The following is a 25,678-nucleotide window of genomic DNA, read 5'->3' as shown; positions in this document are numbered from 1 at the left end:
CTTCTCCTGCTGGTTCCAAGGCTGTGTTGGCCTCCAAGAATCCGACTGACCAATCTCTGAAACCAAGTTGGAAATCTCTCTTTGCTTCAAATTGGGCGGACAAACATCTTAGCTATTACTCTCCTAACAAGGATGAAAATGGCAGAATCTCAGTCACTCCCCCGTTGGATGTTGCGTTGCTAGGGGCTGGAAAATGGGAAGGCTGGCTGGTGGGTTATTTTGTGGACTCGAAGCTGCCTTTCTCCTATGTGAAGAGTTTTCTGGAATCCAATCAGAAGAGTTTTGGGAATATTGAATCAGTTACAAAGTTTATACAATAAGCAATTTCAATTAGTAATCAACTTCAGGCATTCGATAAACCAATTTCTGACATCGAGCATCAAACCCACCTCTTTAGAGGCCTTGGTTGTGAGTTTTCTGCTCTTACCACTGTCATATCTGTCCATACCCAAATTCAACCATTGATGGCATATTATAAGCATTAACGTTGAATGTCATGGTCTTTCTTAGTGATCAATCTCAACAAATTTCTCTTTCATGTTTTTATTTGTTGGACTCTCAACTATCGGCAAGAACCACTCACAAAGCACTTGTTTTTTTTTTTTTAACCTCACTTTAATACCAATGTTGAAAATTTAAGCAACATTGCACTCAAACTTGTGGAAAATAAAGACTGATTTTTATTTTTCTACAAAACAAATAGTGACACCAGTCTCTTATATAAATTTATGCAACTTACAAATATGACACTAACTACAAAAAGAATTTGACCACTTACTAACAAATTACCCCATTATCAATAACTAAAGTAGGACCAACTAAGAACATGCTAACAACTATCTAGAAAATAACTTTGAGTTATTCAACTATAATTATGGTTTCTAGGCTATTTTCTCTTTTAATATTTCCATTTTATGGTATCAAAGCCTCTGGCCTACGTCTAAAAATAGATGTTGTTCTTATGTAGATGAACTATCAAAGTGCGTTGAAGAAAAATACAACATTTGGACCTTTGTATCTCAACACTTGTCTCAAGTGGGAGTTTTCTAGTCTCAAGTCTATAGGCAATAAAACCAAAATTGTCAAAAGACAACTATCGCTACTAGAGGGCACAAATCTTGTTCTCAGTAAGTGCTCATGAGTTTGAAAAGCATCTACAAAGTTTGGTCACATGTCTCTCACCTTTTATGAATGTAAAAGATGATTATGGCTTGGACTTTATTAAATAATGTATTACTCAATATGCTTATTAGAAAAACTATGATCAATTACTTATGAGTTGGTTATTAGTCCTTATAAGTGAAAGAATGTTTAGTTTTTATTTCAAAATGTATTACTTCTAATGAGATTAGTTTTTAAAGTTGGAATGGGAATGAGTGTACTATGCAAATACAAGCACAAATATTAATTCTGTAGAAAAAATGAGACATAATGTCTTTAAGAACACAAGTCTAAATAGTATTCAACCATCCATAGGTAGTATGCCAATTGTGTGGGAAGAATAGTTTACCTTTTGGAGGCGTTTGGTTTGTATAATGTTTTATTATCAAAATAAAGAGATTACTTTGAAGATAGATTACTTAGAAGATTACTGGGTATAAATAATTACTATGTTTGATAAAATTTGGTAGGTATAAATAATTATTGTGTTTTGTTAAAGGTAATAAAAGAATACTAGTAAATTATTTTACTTAAATGCCCTTGAATATAATTATTTTAAAATATTTTTTATATTATTTAATATATTAATTAAAATAAATTTATTTTTATCTCAATAAATTAATAAATAATATATAATTATAATAAATTCAAGACTACCTTGGTAATATTTTAATACTTAAAGTGAAGTGATAATCAGATTACCACATATATTATCTGTCATGTTAGGATTAGTAATAAAATATTACCGTTATATTTTATTACTGACAAATCAAATAAGATAATCTTTAAATCTTGAAACTGAACGCTCCCTTACTGGCAATGTTCAAAATCGGGTTACTCCCAGTAATAGTGAGGCTACATTCCACTTTGATATTTAATCGTTGGTTTCAGAAAGCACAGCAGTGTTTTCAATTCAATGGTTTCTTCCTAAGTTGAATTCGCTTCGTCTTTGCCCTTTTATTGTGTTTTGAGAGACATAGATGCAGAGAAAGCAATGCCAGAGCCGCTGAGTTTCAAAAGAATCTTAAAGAGCTTGTCCGGGGTCATTTTTAGAATCATATTAGCGTCACTGTAGATGATAATTTGAAGAATCCAGTGAGTAAAATCGATTCCAGTGTAGCACAAGAACAGGGGAATGGTAATCAGAATCAAAACTATCATCAAAATTTACGGTTTCCAAGTAGTAAAAATAGCAGAAGTAACAAGAGGAGTAATGGAGATTGTAAAATAAATTCTTCCTCCAAGCGGTCTCGGATTCGTGATAAGTGGGCTGCGATACCGGCAAGAGTTATGCAGTCAAAAATGGAGAAACAAAAACCGGGAGGCAGAGCTTTTGGGTTCTTCATCAGGAACACCATCAATGTATAATGGAGAAAGCTCAGAAAATATTGGACGTTCTTGTCAGCTTCAGAAGTCTCGAAGGGTTGGAAAATCTGGCACTTCTTTTCTTGTTCAGATGTGGGAGGCAAGCTTAATCAATCCAACAGTGTGAAAATGAACCAGAGCTCAGAATCAAACTTGAGCAGGACACCTTCAGGACAAAACATCATTGAAATTGGTGAAAATCCTGAAAATGTTGAAAATAAAGCTGAGAATGCATCTTCTGGTGTTGATGAACCAATACAGCAATCTGAAACGAGGGATACTTCAAATGATTCAGAGCAGCAATCTGATAAAACAGCCACGAATAAACTGCCTGCTGGAATTGCTTTGGACGCTGGAGAGAGGGAAAGGCTTCGAGCCGCCGATAATATAAAGAAATTATCAAGTGGTATTGACGAAAACGATGGCGAAACACTTGCCAATGGAAACGAATCATCATCGAAAGAGCGCAAGAACATTTCACTGCCAGATCAGGCAGAGCAAAAAGAGAAAAAGTCCTTTCAGTGGCTTTGAAATGCGCCCATGAGTTGCAGTGGAGCAGTAGAAAGTGTCCATATGTCGCGTTCCAATAGAAGATGTTGTGCGTCCATATATGGATTCATAGATGCCCCATGAACAGCCGTCTTTCCAAAGAGCAGGAAATGTCAGGTGGATTTTCATTTTGTCCAACAGTTCCAATCAATATGTCACAACCCAGTTCTTTTCAACACACGAAAGGGGTCATCATACTTCTAATTGGACATTATATATATCGAAGTTCTTCTTTGTTTTGTACATAGATATAAATAACAACAGTCACTTCCATACAAACAAGTTCCAAAAAAAATTTCCTATTGAGTGAACAAAAATTTTCCTTGTGGAAGTGTTCTCAGCTTGATACACTACATAAATTTTAAGTTATCCCTTAGGGTATATAAATTTCTATAAGGATAACAATATCTCTAGTCATTGAACAATTACCATTTTCTATGTGAAACATTTTTTTTTTAAAGGATTGAACTTTTACAATTTTCAATTTTTTCTTTCTTATTAAAGGGAACACAGTTTTCCTGATTCTTGCTTCCAAAACAAAATGATTATAATTGTGTTTATTAGTACTTTCAACAGAAATATTGCAAGTTTCATCCCCTCTATAAGAAAATCCAAAAATTTGATTTCTTTCATAGAAAAATACAGGAGTTTGGTCTCTTTAATTGGAAAAAAAAAAACAAAATTCAATCCCATCAATAAAAAAAAGTGATAATTCGATGCATTTAAGTGTTCTTATCTCTTCTTTAGATATGTTCCATTATTTAAATTTTTTTTTACAATACATGGCCAAAGTTGAGAAAAACAAGTAATGAATTGTGTCTATAATTTATAAATAATTATGAAATTATTTATGCAATGAATTAAATGTTTATCTGAGTTCATTTTGCAATTTAGAGAATTATTTATGGGTATATTTGTCATTTTGTTAATATAAATTAGCTTTACAAATAATCCCAATTTCAAAAGCTAATCCTACTAGTCTTTAAAACTATTTTTCAAAATTTATAATAATTTTAAAAGTTCTTTAGCAAAAACTTTTATTGGTTGAATTGACAATTACTTCGTTAATAAAACGCATGAACACATGCCATTTTGCATGGTTAGTGGACGAGGCCCTACTCCCCGATGAGATTTGTGGAAAGGATCAGGAGGCTAGTTAGACATAGAGGGGCTGACCTCTCAAACTTCCCACCGCCGAATGCCAATAAAGCCATTGCTTGGAATTGGGGCCTGTCGAACTGCATCTACAAGTGTTGAGGCTTCAGCTCTTTGGAGGTGGCAGCCTTTTGCTAACGGGGTATTTTTTGCAGGTGCTTCTCCTTTCCTTTTGCTGGTTCCAACTTGGGTGGTTTGGTGCGGGTTGCTCTGGTCTTTTTGAATGAATGTCCCTCTCCACCGCCTCATCTCTTCTGCTGCTGGACTTTTTATGGCTTCTTCATCCCTGCGTTCTCTGTTTCCGCCTTTTCTCTGTAACTTCCTGGTGGTCTCTGGCTCTCTGTGGTTCTCCTCTGCATTGGCCTAGCTTCTTCCAATGTGTTCTTGGGTCCTGTGGAGGCGCCGTTATGCTACTGGTCTATTTTGGCTCGGGTTGGCTCTCTGCAGCTGCTTTAGTGCTCGAATCCTCTCATGTTCTTTTGCCTTTCTCCTTCTCTGGAGTCGCTGATCACTGCATCCCTCTCCCCTGTTGGTTTTCTCCTGCATTGTGGTTCATTGGATATGTTGGCCTTTGTCTGCCTTACTGCTGCCGAATTTGTGTTCGTAGCTGCCAGTTCTGCTGGCTTGTCTGTCCTAGAGCGGTCCAGCGGTTTTTTGCGTGGATGGTTCTTGGTTGTGGTTCCACCTGGTGGTTTGCTGTCCCATGCCTAGTTCAGCCTCGCTGTCTAAGTTGGTGTCCTCCATACCCGTTGCTGTGCCATCCTGATGTTTGCTGCTCTGTTCTTGCTGAAGCTCCCATCCCTGGAAAATACAATCTGCTTCTGCTAATCTCCTTATTTGTACTGTTGCCGCTCCTGTTGGTGGTTCCTGAGTGCTGCTTCTGTTCTTGCTGGTGCCGTCGTTTCTGCTCTCTGTTGTTGCTGCTTCTATCTTTTGGTGGGAGGTGCCTCCCTGGCTCTGTTTGTTTCGGCTGCTGCATCTGTCCTTCCACTTGTGCCTTCTGCAATTTTTGCAAGCTGCTCTTTTTGGTTTCTGGAGGGCAGTTCTGGTGGATTTCTTGGCTGCCTGGTGTGTGAAGGCGCTGGTGTTTCAATGGCTTCCTAGGCATAGAGGATTGTTGTGTAAGTGAATTGTGTGGATCCAGCGGGCTCCCTGTAATAAGGGTTGGAAGTGTTGTCTGATCATGATCGTGTTGATCTTTATGTTGGTTCTCTAAAGTGGTTTGATGGGCTCCTTGTTACCTAGTGATTTTGCTACCGTCCGTCTTGAGGATGAACTTAGGTTGGTTGCCCCTGGCTGATTTTTGTTAAATGTGTGTGTGTGTGTATATATATATATATATATATATATATATATATATATATATATATATATATATATATATATATATTTAAGTATCAAAATAATAATAATAGATACTATAATTTACCACTATTAAAAATAGGAAAATTTCAAAACCCCTGTACTTTATCATTACTACATGAAGATCCATCAAATTTAAAAATTCATTACAAGAACTTCTTTTTAATCAAAGTTGACCTTATAACATGCATTTACTTGTCATCAAACTCATGGCAGAGGTAGAAGGTTGCCAACTCAAGCTGTCTCATTGATAGGACGTTGGCTAGCCAGTTCTCCCATTTCTCTTTGCAAATCAAAAGCAATTATCTATAGTTAAATAACATAACATCGACAAATGAAAGGTTTAAAGGTATGTGGTTGATCACCTATAGTACAACTTTATTTTCATTGAAATTAGAAGGACGTTAGCCTAAATTCAAAACCCTTCTACCTCTTCTTGTTCCAATTTTTGCAAGTTCGACTCTGATTTTGGTGAGTCTTGTCACTACTTCTTTCATAGTGATCCTATCTTGAGATGATTCTTTTGTACACTCCATAGCCAAGCTCAATATAGATGACACACACTCTTCCTTGCTAGAGAAATGTTCATCATCCCTTGTAAGCAAATCTGTGTCCACAACTTGTATCACTGTGCTGCATAATGATTCACTAACCCACCTCCTTAAGCTCATTTCTTCTGTAAACATTTCATTTGTTGGCTTCTTCTTGGTAAATGTTTCCATTAGCATGACACCATAGCTGTACACATCTCCTTGTCTAGATACCTTTCCTTCTCTCCCGTATTCTAATCACAGTAATTATGTATGTACACTTTCATTGCCACACATAAATAATAACAAATCGAAGTTTGAATAAAAAAATTACAATAAATGGAGGTATTGAACTATCATCTATTTTTATTGAAAGAACTAAACTTTGTATTTTTTTAATTGATATAATTGAACTTTCAATTTTTTTCCTATTGAGGAACCAAATTTTCAAATTTTCTTATTGAATGACTAAACTTTCACTATTTCCTATTAAAAATATCAAACTAAGGAACTTGTTTACAAAATAAAACAAAACAAAATAAATTTAATTGTGTTTGTTTAATACATTTAATAGAAAATATTGAAGTTTGGTTTTTTATATAGGAAATTTTAAAAGTTTGGATCTTTTAATATAAAAATTTGAAAGTTAAGTCTATCGAATAGAAAAACAAAACTCAATCATTTCAATAAAATAAGTTGATACTTTCATATCTCCAAATGTTGTCAACTAAAAAAAATGAAACAATTACCTGGTGCCATATACCCAATGGTGGCAAGGGTCTTTGTTTGTGTCAAGGAGTTTTCTTCACCTAAGAGCTTTGCAATGCCAAAATCACTCAAATGTGCAACCATATGTTCGTCTAGTAGGACATTGCTTGGCTTTATGTCACAATGAATGATTGGGACTGAATAGCCAAAGTGGAGATATTCCAAAGCTGAAGCAACATCGATCATTATATTCAGTCTATGAGAAATGTCCAAAACATTCTTCTCATAAAACAACAATTTCTCCAGGCTCCCATTAGGCATGTATTCAAATATCAAAGATTTAAAATCATCATTTGAACAGCTGCTGATGACTTTGACAAGATTTCGATGACGAAGACCTCTTATTACTTCACATTCAATTTCAAAACTTGTAAGAGCTCCTTCAAAATCTAAGCGGAATACTTTTGCTGCAACCACCATTCCCTCATCTAATCTTCCTTTGTAAACTGAACCATAACTTCCTTTGCCAAGCAAATTGTTCTCACTGAATCCATCCGTTGCTCTCACAAGTTCTTGGTAAGAAATTTTTCTCCATGTTCCTCCAGGACAAAAATCAACATTGGTAGTTGGCCTTGTTCTCCTTTTCCGGATCAACAAAGACATAAGAACGAAGACAACTAATGAGACTGCAATGCATGTTGGCAAAAGAATCAACAACAAAACCTTTTTAGTCCTTGATTTTTTATGAGTGCTTTTTTTGCATGGTGGAACTTGTAGTTGAGGAGATCCACACAATGCAAGATTCCCCATAAATGATTCAGCTAAGAAATTTTTGAAGGACCCTCCTCTAGGAATTTCGCCACTTAGTTGGTTAAAAGATAAATTTAGATATTTGAGATACATGAGTCCCTCCAAAGACTTGGGAATCACTCCAGAAAAGTTGTTTCCAGACAAATCCAAGAATTCCAGGCTTTTCAAGTTGCCAAATGTTTCAGGAATAGAGCCTTGTAATCTATTGTATCCTAAGGAGAGATTTTGCAGATTTTCAAGGCTTCCAATAGCAATTGGAATCTCTCCTAAAAAAAGATTCCTTGAAAGATTTATAGCTATGGCAACCTTAAGATTTCCAATGTCCAATGAAAGAGATTCGTCCAGAAAATTTGATGACAAATCAAAGTACAAGAGATCCTTAAGGTTCCACAAAGTTGATGGTATAGAAGTTAATCTATTTGAGCCTAAAAACAATTTTCTTAGTGCAGTGAGACTGCCAATACATGCAGGTATGGCTCCATAGAACTTGTTTCCCCCCAAATTCAACTCATCCAATTCATTTAAATGACAAAAAGTATCTGGGATGAGTCCTTCAAATTTATTATTTTGAAAATACAGACCTTGGAGATTTTGTAGTCCATCCATAGTAACTGGAATTGGTCCAGTCAAGTCATTATCTTGTAATTTTAGTTCTAGCAACTTTTTCAAGCTTCCAATTTCTTTGGGAATTTTTCCACTAATGTTGCAATCATTAATGTTAAAATATTCCAAAGAAATAGAAAGATTCCCTATGGAACCTGGAAGGATGCTATTAAGTGGATTTTTGCTTAACCTTAGGACTCTTAAACTCTTGCAATTTGTCAAATTGGAAAGAAAGCTCAAATCATGAGCAGATGTGAAGTAATTATATTTTAAATCTAGTATCTCAACATTTTTTAGATTACCAATTGTACCGGGAATGAAGCCTGAGAATGAGTTAAATGAAATATCTATCATATAGAGCTTGGAAGCATTGGTAATGAAATTAGGAAATGGTCCACCGAAATTATTTTCCCACAAAACAAGAACCTCAAGGTTTGGAAACTCTGCAATTGATGGAAGAATTCCGGAGAGTTGATTGGCATACAATGAAACCATTTGCATTGTTGAAATGTTGAATATAGTAGCTGGGACAGGGCCAACTAGGTGGTTATATGCAAGTTGCAAGTTCTCAAGATTATGTAGATTGCCAATTTCATCCGGTATCTCACCTAAAAATATGATAGCTTAGTTAGTAAATTGAATTATTTTAATATCAATATATTATTCGCTTTGGACATAGTTCATCACAACCCTACACGTTTTGATAGCTTGAGAACTAATAAACTATTTAACTAATCTTGTCTTAATATCTACAAACGATGTGAGATATTTATACATATCTAATATTTCTCTTGTGTTTTGGCAATACGAATTTAACTAGGGGTGCTATAATTATAACAACATGAAATTAATTTATAATAACTTGAAGTTTTGGGAGAGGTTTATTATTTACCTGTCATTTTGTTCGAGTATAAATATAGATCCTTGATTAATGTCAAGTTCCCAATTTCTCTGGGAATATGTCCTTCGAATTGGTTGTTCGACAATACAAGAGTGCGAAGGATTCTGCATTGCCCCAAACTGGTTGCAATTGGACCAGTGAGATCATTATCTTTCATATATAGTCCTTCAAGATTGGGAAGATGTTGGCACATGTTTTCCGGAAGGCTACCAGTCAGGCTATTTTCTGAAAAGTCCATGGAAATTAAAGAGGAAAGGTTGAAGATAAGTGAGGGAATAGTTCCTGTTAAGTAACTATTTGACAGTGATAATCGCTCCAGTTTTGCAAGATTACCAAGCTCTTTTGGAATTTCTCCTACAAAATCATTACAAATATTACTGAATGACAAGGAATGTAAAAAGAATATCAGTAACAGTAACTAAAAACAATGTTTCATATAACAGACCTTGGAGTTTGTTGAGTCCAAGATAGATCTCTCTAAGTTGAGTCATGTTTCCAATTTCTTTCGGAATGGCTCCTGTGAAATTATTAATTGACAAGGATAAGCTTTGCAAGCTTTTGCATCTTGATAAAGTCGATGGAATTTTTCCCTCGAACATGTTAGAATGCAAATAAAGGAACTGCAGATTGGGAACATTGTCAAAAATGCTTGCAGGGAGAGAGCCATAAAAGCTGTTGTTGCTTATGTCTAGCCTTGAAAGGAAAGATAGATTCCCTATTTGTGGAGGAAGGGTGGCTGTGAGACCCAAGTCAGAAATATTCAAAGCTGTTAATCGAAGGTGATGAGTTCCACAAGTCATAATAACATGAAGTTTTGAGTGAGGTTTATTATTTACCTGTCAATTTGTTCGAATTTAGATATAGATAATTGATTAATGTCAAGTTTCCAATTCCTCTAGGAATATGTTCTCCGAATTGGTTGTTTGACAACATAAGAATACGAAGCATTCTGCATTGCCCCAAGCTGAATGGAATCCGACCAGAGAGATGATTATAAGACAAGTATAGCTCTTCAAGATTGGGAAGATGTTGGCACATGTTTTCCGGAAGGCTACCAGTCAGGCTATTTCCCCAAAAGTCCATGGAATTTAAGAAAGAAAGGTTGAAGATAAGTGAGGGAATAGTTCCTGTTAAGTAACTATTTTGCAGTGATAATAGCTCCAGTTTTGCTAGATTGCCAAGCTCTTTTGGAATTTCTCCTACAAAATCATTACAAATAAGCAATATATTTTTTAGAAAATTTCTAAAAGGAACACCTGCAATGTAAAGTTAATATTATATATGTAAATAAATTATATAAACTTATTTTGATATAGTAACATTTGATTGAATGATTTAAAATAAAAGAAAAAATAAATAATCACATCACCGAATTATAAGTTACCACTTTAATTTTTATAAATAAGTTTGTACATATAATTTTATTTGTAATGTAAAAAGTTGGATATAACTTACCTCCAAGTTTGTTGACTCCAAGATAGATCACTCTAAGTTGAGTCAAGTTTCCAATTTCTTTTGGAATGGCTCCTGTAAAATTATTGACTGACAAGGATAAGTTTTGCAAGCTTCTGCATTTAGATATGGTCGATGGTATTTTTCCCTCGAACATGTTAGAATGCAAATAAAGCAACTGCAAATTGGGAAGATTATCGAAAATACTTGCAGGGAGTTCACCCGATAAGCTATTACGACTCAAAACAAGATATTTCAGTCGACGTAACTGTGCGTATTCCTCAGGGAGAGCGCCATAAAAGCTGTTGTCGTTGATGTCTAGCCTTGAAAGGAAAGATAGATTTCCTAGTTGAGGAGGAAGGGTGGCTATGAGACCCAAGTGAGAAATATTCAAAGCTGTTACTCTTGAGTGACGAGCACCACAAGTTATGCCCACCCAGTGACAAACAGAAGAACTTGTGGACCAATTACTGGTCAACAAATTGCTCGGATCATGGCTTATACGAGCTTTCAGGGCAAGAAGAGCTTGTTTGTCTGTGGAAATGTCGGTCACTTGTGCATGAACGAAGGACAGTGTTGAAAAATGAAGGAAAAAAGCTAAGAAAATGCAGAGAAATAGATTTTTCTCCATGAGAGCAGAACTTTGCTTTGTGAAGTGTGGGCTTGGTGAAGTGTAAGTAAATTAAAATGGTACTTATAAAGAAACCATTAACATGATAATTTCCAAAACCCCAACTTGAACCTGTCTTCATCTCTCTCATCACCACTGTCTCTGTGTATTAGTCAATCTCTGCTAACACTTCCAAGTCGTTTTGCCCCACTTCCAAGTCCCTTCCAAGACAATTGCAGGAAATGTGTTGACTCATTCTTGAGATATTTTTCTCTCTTTGAAAAAACTCTTTCTCTCCATAATCAAAGATGAGGATTAAACACCGTCTAAATCAGAAGCTGTTTATTCAAGTGTAATCAATTGAGCATAAATGATATATTTTGACAGTTGTTACGTTTTCTTTTTCTTTTTCCTTCTAATGAAGGCATCCAATTTGGTATTAATTCCTTCTAATGAAAAACAAGAGATATTATTAGATAAATAACAAATATTATTAGATATTTAAATTAAATAAAAAAAATTTGGTAAAACATGTATACGTAAAAAGATATTGAGGCATTTCTATGTAAAAGAAATTGTTATCTTTCGAGGTAAAGAAAAAAAAAAGAAATGAAAAATATTAATTCTATATAATAGAAAAACAATAAAATTATATGTATCTATTTTAAGTAAACAAATATGTATACACTTATATGTGTTACTATATGATTATATGATTCGGTGATCTTATATTATGAACAAACTTAGCCAATTTTTAAAGGCACTCTCACAGTTGTAGATAGAATATGGAAAACGTTGATTGGGCTGGTAGTGCATCAGGAATCTATGGGAAGAAATTCAGTTTCGTGGCGTGATAATTTAAGTGTTGTTGGAGTAATTGTTATTCGGTATGTTACATTTGAGTATCAGAATTCTTAAGTAACAAATATTCTTACTAAACCACAGACCACTGACAGATTTTTCTATTAAAGAAACTCACAATTAACTATTTTTTGTTAAAAATATCAAACTAATTGTGTTTATTAGTATCTTCAATAGAAAATATGATAGATTGGTTCTTTCAATAATAATATTTAAGAGTTCAATCTTTTTAATTAAAAAAAATTGATCCCCTCAATTAGAAAAAAATGATAATTCAATATTTTTTAAATGTTATTATATCTGATAAGATTATTTAAATTTTTCCTTTTTTTATATAACCAAAAAGTTGAGGAAAACAAGCAATGAATTATATCTAAAATTTGTAAATAGATTATGAAATTATTTATGCAAAATGAATTAAATATTTATCTAAGTGCATTTTATAATTTAGATTTATGAATAATCCCAATTTCAAAAGCTAATCTTACTAATTTTGAGTAACACTTTAATTTTTGGAATTGGTTATTGTTTGTTGGTAAAATTTGTCATGTTGCTTGGTTAGTGGGGCCTGCACCTTTGGGCCGAAAACGGTTTGAGCTTATATAATAAAGGAGATATTTTTCAATAAATAAAAAATATAAAGAAATATTATTAGATATTTAAATTAAGTTAAAAAAAAGATAAACATATATATAGGTAAAAAGATATTGGGGGATTTTTATTTTAAAGGAATTGCTATCTTTCAAGATTAAAAAAAAAAAATGAAATGAAAAATATTGCCCCTCCAAGACGTTTAGTCCCACTTTCAAGTCCCTTCCAAAACATTTTGCAAAAGAAGACAAGCAAACATACGACAACGGTGCCCTTTGCGTAAAGGAAACGGTGACATTTCAGTTTTATTTCATTTTTCATAACTCTCCACAAAGCTTGGTCGAAATATCTTGACTCTTTTTTTCGGGTTTTTTTTGTCTCTCTAAAGAAACTCTTTCTCTCTACGATCGAAGGTTAGGATTTGTAAATTAGATTCTGTCTAATCAATATTTTTATAGTTACTCAAGTGTAATTGAACGATAAATAATGCATCTTGACAAAAAACAATATTGTTTACTATTTTTCTTATTTTATAGAATTAAGATTTCTTTTCGGTTTCTTGTTTTATATTTAAACCAATATTTTCACTTCTTGCTAAACCATCATTATCATCATCATCATAAAAATTGATTCTTGCTATACCATATACTTTGACATGGGTAGTTGTAACAAAAATTAGATTATATTCATCAAAGTAGTTAGATAAGTCAATAAGATACTTGACATCTTCATCATTTTAGATTTGTACAAGGTATATGTCATCTATATATTTTGGTTTTATACATACTTAAATGTTTTTAAGGGTTTGATCGATATGATACTTTTTACTCAACAATTAGATTAATCTCCTAATTGTTTATTTATTTGGAATTTTAACTTTTTTTCTGTCATCTCCAATATATTCTATTATATTTTCATCACTTTCGATTCATTCTCCTCCATATTAAATTAAAGTATAACCCACTATTATTGATCCTCCTAGGGCAATATTGATAATAAAATTTATTAGAAAATTTCAAATTAAATTGTATCAATATAATGACCTTTATTTCATCAACAAAAATCCAATTTACTAGTTTTTTTAGGTTTTACACTTTCAGACTTTAAAAGAATTTGAATTATATGATTTATATGGTTAAAATATCCATTTATTACACACTATTTTGGTTACAAGTATTCCAAAATTCTACTTGAAATTGTATTTAATAATATATAATTTATCCCCTACTTCATATTTATTATACTCATTCAATTGATTATCTATATTTCCTAACTAATAATATCTCACCTTAAAAAAAAAAAGACTAAATTTGTCAAATATCAATTTAGCCTATCAATTTTTGAGTAAAAATTTCATGTATACCTTAAATTAGAAAATATCATTTCACCCCCGACACATTGTCTAATATCTTAATGCCCCACATTGTAACTACAATTATATTATCAAAATACCCTTTATATTTTTCTAACATTACAAATTTTAAGCATAGTTTTAAGAAAGTATTTAAAACACAACATAATTAACGGATAAATGAATTTTTTGTTAAAATATATAAATATATCAATATCACAAACCAATTTTCTTTAATTGAATTCAAAAATATTAATATATTTTTTTCTGAATGAAATCATAGTGTCAAATATTGAATGAAAATCAAAATATCAATGCATTGATAAAGTTTAGAGTTTATATAGAAGATAGTATAGATATTTCCAGTATTATTTAAAAATATTTGGATATTTTTTTAAGTAATTTCATTTTTAGGTAATTGGATTTAAGTCCTTCAAAAGTGGACAATTTTCTTTAGGATATGTAAAAATGGGTATTTAATTTAATTTCCTTATAATATAATAATAAAAACCTTATGTGAAATCATTTTTAAAATATTTTATTCACCGTTGTGGATTTACTCCTTATTGCACCCTTACAATACAATTCCGTGTACTTACCGTTAAGGAATTTATAACTATAACGAATAAATAGATAAATAAACAAAAACAATAAAATATTAGAACACAGCACAAGAGCCGAGCAGGTTGAATTCAGACCCAAGCAACTTCCCAATGGTCATGACCGTTGGATTAAGACTGATTTGCCCATGTGATGACAACATGTTTTTCGGTGTCCATAATTGCAATACAAGTAGTCCCAATCATCCTTCTAGCACATCCAAGTCGTTTTGCCCCACTTCCAAGACGTTTAGCAAAAGAAGACAATTGAAGAAAACGGTAACATGTCTGTTTCATTTAATTTTTCATTACTCATTCTTGAGATATTTTTTCTCTTTTTAAAGAAACTCTCTCTCCACAATTGAAGATAAGGATTATCAATGACTTCCAAGTCATTTTGCACCACGCCAAGTCATTATCTATTGGACATTGATGTGACTCCAAGGATATCAATGACTTCCAAGGATTATCAATGACTCCACAATTTAAAGAAACCATTGATGTGATTATTTCCAGAACCCCAACTTGAAGCTGTCTTCGTCTCTCTTCTCATCACTGTCTCTATATATTACTCAATTTCTACTAACACTTCCAAGTCTTTTTGCACCACTCCAAGTTCCGTCCAAGACTTTTTGTAAAAGAGGACAAGGAAATGGTGACATTTCTGTTTTATTTCATATTTCATAACTCTTGCTTGGTCAAAATTTGGAAACTCATTTTCAGATTTTTTTTCTCTCTCCAAAGAAACTCTCTCTCTCTATAACACAAGGTGTAATTAAACAATAATCGATGTATTTTGACAATTTTTATAAATGACATCTAATTTTGTATTTTTATTTAAAGTGTTAAACCTTAAAAAAAAAAATTTATTAAATGAATCAAATTTTCAACTTTTTCTATTAAAGAGACTCAAAATTTATTATTTTTTATTATTTTTATTAAAAATATCAAACTAATTGGGTTTATTAATACATTTAATAGAAAATATTGAAAATTTGATTTTTGTAGTAAAATCTGAAAGATTGGTTCTTTTAATAATAACATTTAAAATTCAATCCTTTTAATTAAAAAAAACTGATCCCCTCAATTAGAAAAAATATGATAATTTAATTTTTTTAAATGTTATTATCTTTGTTAGGATTATTTAATATGTGTGACATTGAGTGTAGTGTCTCTGTAATATTGTTCCATTATTTAAATTTTCCTTTTTATATATAACCAAAAAGTTGAGGAAAACAAACAATGAATTATGTCTAAAATATATAAATAAATTAAGAAATTATTTATGCAATGAATTAAATGTTTATCTAAGTTCATTTTATAATTTAGAGAATTATGTGCGGATATATTTGTCATTAGATCTACAAATTTTGAGAATTATTTTTAAAAATTTATCATAAATTTAAAAGCTCCTTAATAACACTTTAATTTTTGGAATTGGCTGTTGTTTGTTGGTAAAGCAATATGAACACATGTCATGTTTTTCTTGGTTAGTGGAGGCAGCACCTTTGGGCCGTAAACGGTTTGAGTTTATATAATAAGCTGTTTTTATGAAAAAAAAAAAAGGAGATATTATTAAATAAAAAAAGAAATATTATTAGATATTTAAATTAAGTTAAAAAAAATAGATAAACATATATATAGGTAAAAAGATGTTGGGGGATTTTTATTTTAAACGAATTACTATCTTTCAAGGTAAAAGAAAAAAAAAAAGAAATGAAAAATATTGCCCCACTTCCAAATCCCTTCCAAGACGTTTTGCAAAAGAAGACAAGCAAACATACGACAACAATGCCCTTTGCGTAAAGGAAATGGTGACATTTCAGTTTTATTTCATTTTTCATAACTCTCCACAAAGCTTGGTCGAGATATCTTGACTATTTTTTTAGATATTTTTTGTCTCTCTAAAGAAACTCTTTCTCTCTACGATCAAAGATTAGGATTTGTAAATTAGACTCTGTCTAATCAATATTTTTACAGATACTCAAGTGTTATTGAACGGTAAATAATGCATTTTAACAACTGTTATTGATTCGTTATGTTTTTTCTTTAAATAAAATATATTTTATTTTTATTTAATCAGATTCAGTATGATTTTGATTTAATATGATTATGATATATTGTTTATTATTTTTCTTATTTCATAGAATTAATATTTTATTTCAACCTTTTGTTTAATATTTAAACCAATATTTTCACTTCCTGCTAAGCCATCATTCTCATCATCATCGTAAACATTGATTTCTGCTTCACCATGCACTTTGATATGGGTAATTGTAACAAAAATTAGATTATATTCATCGAAGTAGTTAAATAAGTCAATAAGAAACCTGACATCTTTATCATTTTAGATTTGTACAAGGTATTTGTCATCGACACATTTTGGTTTTATGCATACCTAAATGTTTTTAAGAGTTAGATCGATATGACACTTTTCACTCAACAATTGGATTAATCTCCTAAATGTTTATTTCTTTGAAATTTTAACTACCTTTCTGTCATCTCTAATATATTCTATTATATTTTCATCACTTTCGATTCATTCTCCTCCATATTGAATTAAAGTATAACCCAAAACAACCAATTGCTGGTCAACAAATTGCTCGGATCATGGCTTATACGAGCTTTCAGGGCAAGAAGAGCTTGTTTGTCTGTGGAAATGTCGGTCACTTGTGCATGAACGAAGGAAAGTGTTGAAAAATGAAGGAAAAAAGCTAAGAAAATGCAGACAAATAGATTTTTCTCCATGAGAGCAGAACTTTGCTTTGTGAAGCGTGGGCTTGGTGAAGTGTAAGTAAATTAAAATGGTACTTAAAAAGAAACCATTAACATGATAATTTCCAAAACCCCAACTTGAACCTGTCTTCATCTCTCTCATCACCACTGTCTGTATGTATTAGTCAATCTCTGCTAACACTTCCAAGTCGTTTTGCCCCACTTCCAAGTCCCTTCCAAGACAGTTGCAGGAAACGGTGACAATTGCAGGAAATGTGTTGACTCATTCTTGAGATATTTTTCTCTCTTTGAAAAAACTCTCTCTCTCCATAATCAAAGATGAGGATTAAACACCGTCTAAATCAGAAGCTGTTTATTCAAGTGTAATCAATTGAGCAATAAATGATATATTTTGACAGTTGTTACGTTTTCTTTTTCTTTTTCCTTCTAATGAAGGCATCCAATTTGGTATTTTCATTTAAAAGATGTAATTATTGTTCAACTCAATTTGAATCAGAGTTTGTCTTGTTGACGATTTTTTAGTCTTTTTCTTCAACAATTTGATTGAGATAAATTTAATCTCAAGCTGATTGTTCTGAATTTAAGCTAAACTTGAATTGATTATTGTTTAAATTCGACTGTGATCGAACTCACTCCTAATTGAGATATAGTTTGGCCAACGATTCTAGGACTTGAGATTCATTACTTTGAGTAATCCGTGTCTTACTTTTTCTTGTAATTTTAGGGATGGGGAAAGACAATAGTGTTGGGAGTGGACAAGCCGGGAGCACAGTTGACCTTAAGCTCTTATGATGTTCTTCATAGTGGAAAAGTTCTGACAGGATCATTATTTGGAGGACTCAAAGCTAAAACCGATATTCCAATTCTGCTGAACAAAAAATTCTGTTCCCGCAACTAGGAGTAGGACAACTTTTGCACCTACTCAATTGTGCTTTTGCAACTAAATCAGAAGCATATTTGATTGACATAAAATTAATAAACAAATCACTAGTTTTGTGAGCATTCCAACAATAAATAACTCAACATTCCTAAGTTCTTTATAGCAAACAACAAATTCGTATATGATATTAGCTCCTAAATATTACCTCTATCAGTTCCAGTCATGAGTATGTCATCAACATAGACCATGACATAAATTTTGATTTGTTAATTAACCAAGAAAAATAAGCTAGCATTAGCCACTGAGTTTACACACCCTTTGCTGAGTAAAGCTTGTTTGAGCTTTTTATATCAGACTTTCGAAGTCCGTTTCAAGCCATATAAAGCTTTTGTAAGTTTACATTGTCTGATCTAAAAGAATCAATGTATCCCTATGGTTGTCTCATATAGACATTATTTTTAAATTCTCTATTTAGAAATACATTGTTAACATCCATCTAATGATCAAGTCAATCAGAAAAACAACCAGACTTAAAATTACCCTAATTATGACACACTTCCATATTAATTAATCACAAGGAAAAACAATATAAAACACTTTTATAATAATTATCATTAGGAAAAATAAGTATAAACACTTTCATATTCATCAAGTATAAGGACAAACAAAATTCATCATTTTTCATAAAATAATCTTAAATGAACCTATAAATGTTACTCATAAATAGAATTTATAAAATTTATACTTAGATTTTATCATGTAGTGTCACTTGTATCTTCAGTAACCTAACTGTATTCTTATTCGTATTCATTATAAGTGGGTACACTTTTCATCATTCATATTCATATAGGTCTTGAAATGAATATGAGATGCACATCCAATCACACCATCCTTTTATATTTTGCCGATGTAAGATTTGCGTAAGAGTGTCACAAACTAGTTTTGATTTGTCTTATATTATAACAAACTTAGTCAATTTTTTATGGCACCTTCACAGTTGCATTGGCAAGCTTGTAAGAGTTTTGAGGTATATTAAGGGTACTCTAGATTATGGTTTCTTTCAAACCAATTTCAGATTTAATATGGAAGCATAAATATTTTGTGTTTACATTTTTTACATATAAATATTAATATATTATTATGAAATTAGGTATTATTTTATTATTAATTTATATTTATTTAATTATATTATGATACATTCAAATTGTATATATTTAAATATAAAAAATATTTATACAAAATTTTATTGATATAATATTCTATTTTTATGAAAAACAAAAGATATTATTAGATAAATAAACAAAGAGAAAAATATTATTAAATATTTAAATAAAATAAAAAAACGATTTGATGAACATATATACGTAAAAAGTCATTGAGGGATTTTTACTTTAAAGGAATTGTTTTCATTCAAGAAAAGGAAAAAAAAAGAAATAAAAAATATTAATTTTATATAATAGAAAAACAAGAAAACTATGTATATTTATTTTAGACATACAAATATGTATATACTTATATGTGTCATTATATGATTGAGTGTTCTTAAATTTAGGATAAAATAACACCTAATTATGTAATAACATGTGTAAATATATATATATTTGTATATCTAAAATAGATACATATAATATTTCTTAATTATAAAAACAATAATAACAAATCAAAATTAAATCAAATAGGAGGATATCTTCAATAATATAGGAGCTCTAATATGTCTAATATGTCTTATGTTATGAACAAACTTAGCCAATTTTTAAATGCACTCTCACAGCTGCAGTGGCAGGCTTGTGAGGGAGTTTTGAGATATATTAAGGGTACTTTTGATTATGGATTTACTTTCAAATTAACTTTAGATTTGATATGGAAAACGTTGATTGGGCTGATGGTGTAGCAGATAGAAGATCTAAGAGTGGTTTTTGTGTGTTTTTAGGGTAATAAATTGGTTCAATGGACTTTTAGAAAACAGATTGTACTAGTTTTCTCTTCCACAGAATCTGAGTATAGAGCATTAAGCCAAGTAGCTGCAGAAGTGGCTTGCATCAGGAATCTATTGGAAGAAATTCAGTTTCCTTGTGTTAAGCAGGATGTTTCATAGCGTGATAATTTAAGTGTTGTTGGAGTAATTGTTATTCAGTATGTTACATTTGAGTATCAGAATTCATAAGTAACAAATATTCTTACTAAACCACAGACCTGTGATAGATTTATAATGGTTAGAAATAAATTGAACATTAGTCATTTTCCACTAACAATTCCAAGTCCCTTCCAAGACGTTTTGCCCCACTAACAATTTCCAATTCAAGCCTCTATATATCAGTCAATTTCCACAAACAATTCCATGTTAATGACGGCTGTTATAAAGCACTATGAACACATGTCCTGTTACTTGGTTAGTGGACGGTGCCTGCTCCCCAGTGAGTAGGTGGGGGCAGCACCTTTGGCAGTAAACGTTTTGAGTTGATATAATATGGGGAATATTTTGTGTATGTATTTTTTATATATAAATATTAATATATTATTATGTAATTAGATATTATTTTATTATTAATTTAAATTTATTTAATTATATTATGATATATTTAAATATCAAAAATATGTATATAAAATTTTGTTGATATAATATTCTATTTTTATGAAAAACAAAAAATATTATTAGATAAATAAAAAAATATTATTAGATATTTAAATTAAACGAAGGCATCCAATTTTGTATTTTTATTTAAAAGATGTATTTTTATTTACGTGTTCAGATGAATAAGGTAGATTTGTAACGGTTAGAAATAAATTGAACATTAGTAAACATAGCAGTAGTGTGTGTTCAGAAGAAAATAATGAGACTGATGGAGTTGTAACAGAAGAAATGCAGCATAAAACTCTGCTGAAGAAATGGAAAAGTTGGATGATGAATAAGGCAGGCATCGGAAGAGGGAAAGAAAAGAGAGTGTCCTCCTATAATAATATTCTCTCTCTCCACAATTGAAGATAAGGATTATCAATGACTTCCAAGTCATTTTGCACCACGCCAAGTCCCGTCCAAGACGTTTTGTAAAAAGAAGACAAGTGAAGGAAATGGTGACATTTCTGTTTTATTTCATATTTCATAACTCTTGCTTGGTCAAATTATGGAAACTCATTTTGAGATTTTTTTTCTGTCTCCAAAGGAACTCTCTCTCTCTACAACACAAGGTGTAATTGAACAATAATTGATGTATTTTGACAGTTTTTATAAACGACATCTGATTTTATATTTTTATTTAAAGTATTAAATCTTAAAAAAAAAAAATTTATTAAATGAATCAAATTTTCAACTTTTTCTATTAAAGAGACTCAAAATTTATTATTTTTTATTATTTTTATTAAAAATATCAAACTAATTGGGTTTATTAATAAATTTAATAGAAAATATTGAAAATTTGATTTTTGTAGTAAAATTTGAAAGATCAGTTCTTTTAATAATAACATTTAAGACTTCAATCTTTTTAATTAAAAAAAAAACTGATCCCCTCAATTAGAAAAAATATGATAATTTAATTTTTTAAAATGTTATTATCTTTGTTAGGATTATTTAATATGTGTGACATTGAATGTAGTGTCTCTGTAATATTGTTCCATTATTTAAATTTTTCTTTTTATATATAACCAAAAAGTTAAGGAAAACAAAGAATGAATTATGTCTAAAATATATAAATAAATTATGAAATTATTTATGCAATGAATTAAATGTTTATCTAAGTTCATTTTATAATTTAGAGAATTATGTATGGATATATTTGTCATTAGATTTACAAATTTTGAGAATTATTTTTAAAAATTTATCATAAATTTAAAAGCTCCTTACTAACACTTTAATTTTTGGAATTGGCTGTTGTTTGTTGGTAAAGCAATGTGAACACATGTCATGTTTTGCTTGGTTAGTGGAGGCAGCACCTTTGGGCGGTAAACGGTTTGAGTTTATATAATAAGCTGTTTTTATGAAAGAAAAAAAAGGAGATATTATTAAATAAAAAAAGAAATATTATTAGATATTTAAATTAAGTTAAAAAAATAGATAAACATATATATAAGTAAAAAGATGTTGGGGGATTTTTATTTTAAAGGAATTACTATCTTTCAAGGTAAAAGAAAAAAAAAAAAGAAATGAAAAATATTGCCCCACTTCCAAATCCCTTCCAAGACGTTTTGCCCCTCATTCAAGTCCCTTCCAAAACGTTTTCCAAAAGAAGACAAGCAAACATACAACAACAATGCCCTTTGCGTGAAGGAAACGGTGACATTTTAGTTTTATTTCATTTTTCATAACTCTCCACAAAGCTTAGTCGAAATATCTTGACTATTTTTTTAGATTTTTTTGTCTCTCTAAAGAAACTCTTTCTCTCTACGATCGAAGATTAGGATTTGTAAATTGGACTCTGTCTAATCAATATTTTTGCAGATACTCAAGTGTTATTGAACGGTAAATAATGTATTTTGACATCTGTTATTGATTTGTTTTGTTTTTTCTTTAAATAAAATTATTTTATTTTTATTTAATCAGAGTCAATATGATTTTGATTTAATATGATTATGATATATTGTTTATTATTTTTCTTATTTCATGGAATTGATATTTCATTTCAACCTTTTGTTTTATATTTAAACCAATATTTTCACTTCCTGCTAAGCTATCATTATCATCATCATCGTAAACATTGATTTCTATTACACCATGCACTTTGATATGGGTAATTGTAACAAAAATTAAATTATATTCATCGAAATAGTTAGATAAGTCAATAAGACACTTGATATCTTCATCATTTTAGATTTGTACAAGGTATTTGTCATTGATACATTTTGGTTTTATGCATACCTAAATGTTTTTAAGGGCTTGATCGATAAAACATTTTTCACTTAACAATTGGATTGATCTCCTAAGTGTTTATTTCTTTGAAATTTTAACTACTTTTCTATCATCTCCAATATATTCTATTATATTTTCATCACTTTCGATTCATTCTCCTCCATACTGAATTAAAGTATAACCCACTATTATTGATCCTCTTAGGGCGATATCGATAATAAAATTTATTAGAAAATTTTATATTAAACTGTATCAATATAATCATCTTTATTTCATCAGCAAAAATTCAATTTACCAGTTTTTTTAGGTTTTACACTTTCAGACTTTAAAGGGATTTGAATTATATGATTTATATGGTTAAAATATCCATTTATTACATCTATTTTGATTACAAGTATTCCAAAATTCTACTTGAAATCGTATCTAATAATATATAATTTATCCCCTACTTTATATCTATTATCCTCATTCGATTGATTCTCTATATTTCGTAACTAATAATATCTCACCTAAAAAACAGACTAAATTTGTCAAATATCATTTAGCCCCCCAATTTTTGAGTAAAAATTCATGTATACCTTACTTTAGAAAATATCATTTCACCCCCGACACGTTGTTTAATATCTTAATGCCCCACATTGTAACTACAATTATAATATCAAAATACCCCCATGTTTTTTTTAAATTTGCAAACTTTAAGCATAGTTTTAGGAAAATATTTAAAACACAACATAATTAATGGATAAATAAAGTTTTTGTTAAAATTATATAAATACATCAATATCACAAACCAATTTTTTTCAAATCGAATTAAAAAATATTAACATATTATCTTCTGAATGAAATCACAGTGTCGAATATTGAATGAAAATCAAAATGTCAATGCATTGGTAAAGTTTAGAGTTTATATAGAAGACAGTACAAATATTTTTGGTATTATTTAAAAATATTTGGATATTTTTTTTAAGTAATTTCAATTTCAGGTAATTGGATTTAAGTCCTTCAAAAGTGGACGATTTTCTTTAGGATATGTAAAAATGGGTATTTAATTTAATTTCCTTATAATATATTAATAAAAACCTTATGTGAAATCATTTTTAAAATATTTTATTCACCGTTGTGGATTTACTCCTTATCACACCCTTACAATACAATTCCGTGGACTTACCGTAAAGGAATTTATAACTATAACAAACAAATAAATAAACAAAAACTATAAAATATTAGAACATAGCACAAGATGAGATCTAGTTTAATTGCGTATCTGAACCCATGTGGAATTCCTTAATTCTTGACTTAGTGACGTGATGAATAGGCAACAAAGACAATGACACTGGGATGTAAACGTTTCCAAGACAATTGAAGGAAACGTCTAATTTAGTCGAAATATATTGACTCATTCTTGAGATATTTTCTCTCTCTTTCAAGAAACTCTTTCTCTCCATAATCAAAGGTGAGGAACAAACACCGTCTAAATTAGACGGTGTTTAATCAATATTCTAGTAGTTATTCAAGTGTCATTAATTGAATAATAAATTATGTATTTTGATAGTTGTTATAGATCTATCAAGTTTTAAATAAACGATTGTGATTTTCTTTGTGATAATTTGAAGTTTTTGAGGTATTTTCAATAGGTAAACGATATGTGGTTTCTATGCTATTCTCTCTTCTAATTTTTCCCTTTTCTGAAAATCTAAAAAAATTTAAGAAAAACTGAAAGATTCCTCTGTTTCATTTAATTTTTCATTACTCTTCGCATGGCTTGGTGGAAATATATGGACTCATTCTTGAGATTTTTTTTATCTCTCTAAAGAAACTCTTTCTCTCCACAATTGAAGATAAGGATCTGTAAATCACACAGTGTTAATCAATATACTTGTAGTTATTCAAGTATAATTGAACGGTAAACAATATATTTTGACAACTGTTTTAGATCTGTCAAATTTCAAGTTATATATATATAAACAATTGTAATTTTCTTTTTGACAATAAGAAGTTTTTGAGGAATTTATTAATAGGCTTGTGGTTGTTGAAAAATTAATCATATAAAAACACAAGTCTCTTACATAGAATTGCACTTTACAAATAGGACACTAATCACTACACCATAAAATGTCCAACATAGCGGTTGATTTTCATTGTCAAAAACATATACAAACCACGACTTTATATTTTAGTTAACGAAATCACAACCGTCATAAGTATTGGCACTGCATTAGGTAATTGGTAATAGTTTATATTCAATTAACCAACAGTAAAAATGGTCATTATATTAATAACCCAAATACAACAAATTTAGTACAATCTAAGCTAATGGTTTGTTTAGTGAAACAATCCTATATTTTAATCCCTAATGCAATAGTTTACTAAAGGTGACAATTATCTATTTTAAGTAATGGATTATATCATTTTTAAGCAACGATTATTTAACTAAGACAGTGGTTATTAAAAACATTAGGGAACAATTTTAAATATTTTAAACAATAAATTGTATTATTTTTAAGTAATGGTTATTTACTAATACAAATATTCATAATAATGCAAAGACTGCGGTTTTAATAGTTAAAACAATAATTGTATATTTTTGTTATATCGATGTTATGTATTAATACAA

The 25,678-nt window shown here is 30.4% G+C and overlaps 1 protein-coding gene across 6 annotated transcripts in view; it reads right to left on the bottom strand.

Moving 5' to 3' along the window:
- Positions 1–5,721: 5,721 nt before the first annotated feature.
- Positions 5,722–25,678, bottom strand: part of LOC123228165 (receptor kinase-like protein Xa21) — an 87,187-nt gene continuing 67,230 nt past the window's right edge. For 3 of the 6 annotated variants that reach the window (XM_044653451.1, XM_044653453.1, XM_044653454.1), the window contains exons 12-15: positions 9,590–9,661; positions 9,136–9,498; positions 6,872–8,851; positions 5,722–6,376 (exon numbers count right to left, since the gene is read on the bottom strand). In XM_044653451.1, the coding sequence (XP_044509386.1) occupies positions 5,997–6,376; positions 6,872–8,851; positions 9,136–9,498; positions 9,590–9,661 (2,795 nt within the window). In that variant the 3' untranslated portion in view covers positions 5,722–5,996. Of the gene's footprint in view, positions 6,377–6,871; positions 8,852–9,135; positions 9,499–9,589; positions 9,911–9,980; positions 10,344–10,599; positions 11,549–17,189; positions 17,682–25,678 lie in introns of those variants that run through there. The other 3 variants (XM_044653449.1, XM_044653450.1, XM_044653452.1) reach the window with 3 other exon arrangements.

The sequence above is a fragment of the Mangifera indica genome, chromosome 10, assembly GCF_011075055.1.
Source record: "Mangifera indica cultivar Alphonso chromosome 10, CATAS_Mindica_2.1, whole genome shotgun sequence".
NCBI classification, from domain to species: domain Eukaryota; kingdom Viridiplantae; phylum Streptophyta; class Magnoliopsida; order Sapindales; family Anacardiaceae; genus Mangifera; species Mangifera indica.
The sequence above is the reverse complement of the archived record's forward strand: the minus strand, read 5'-3'. Positions and strand labels throughout refer to the sequence as shown.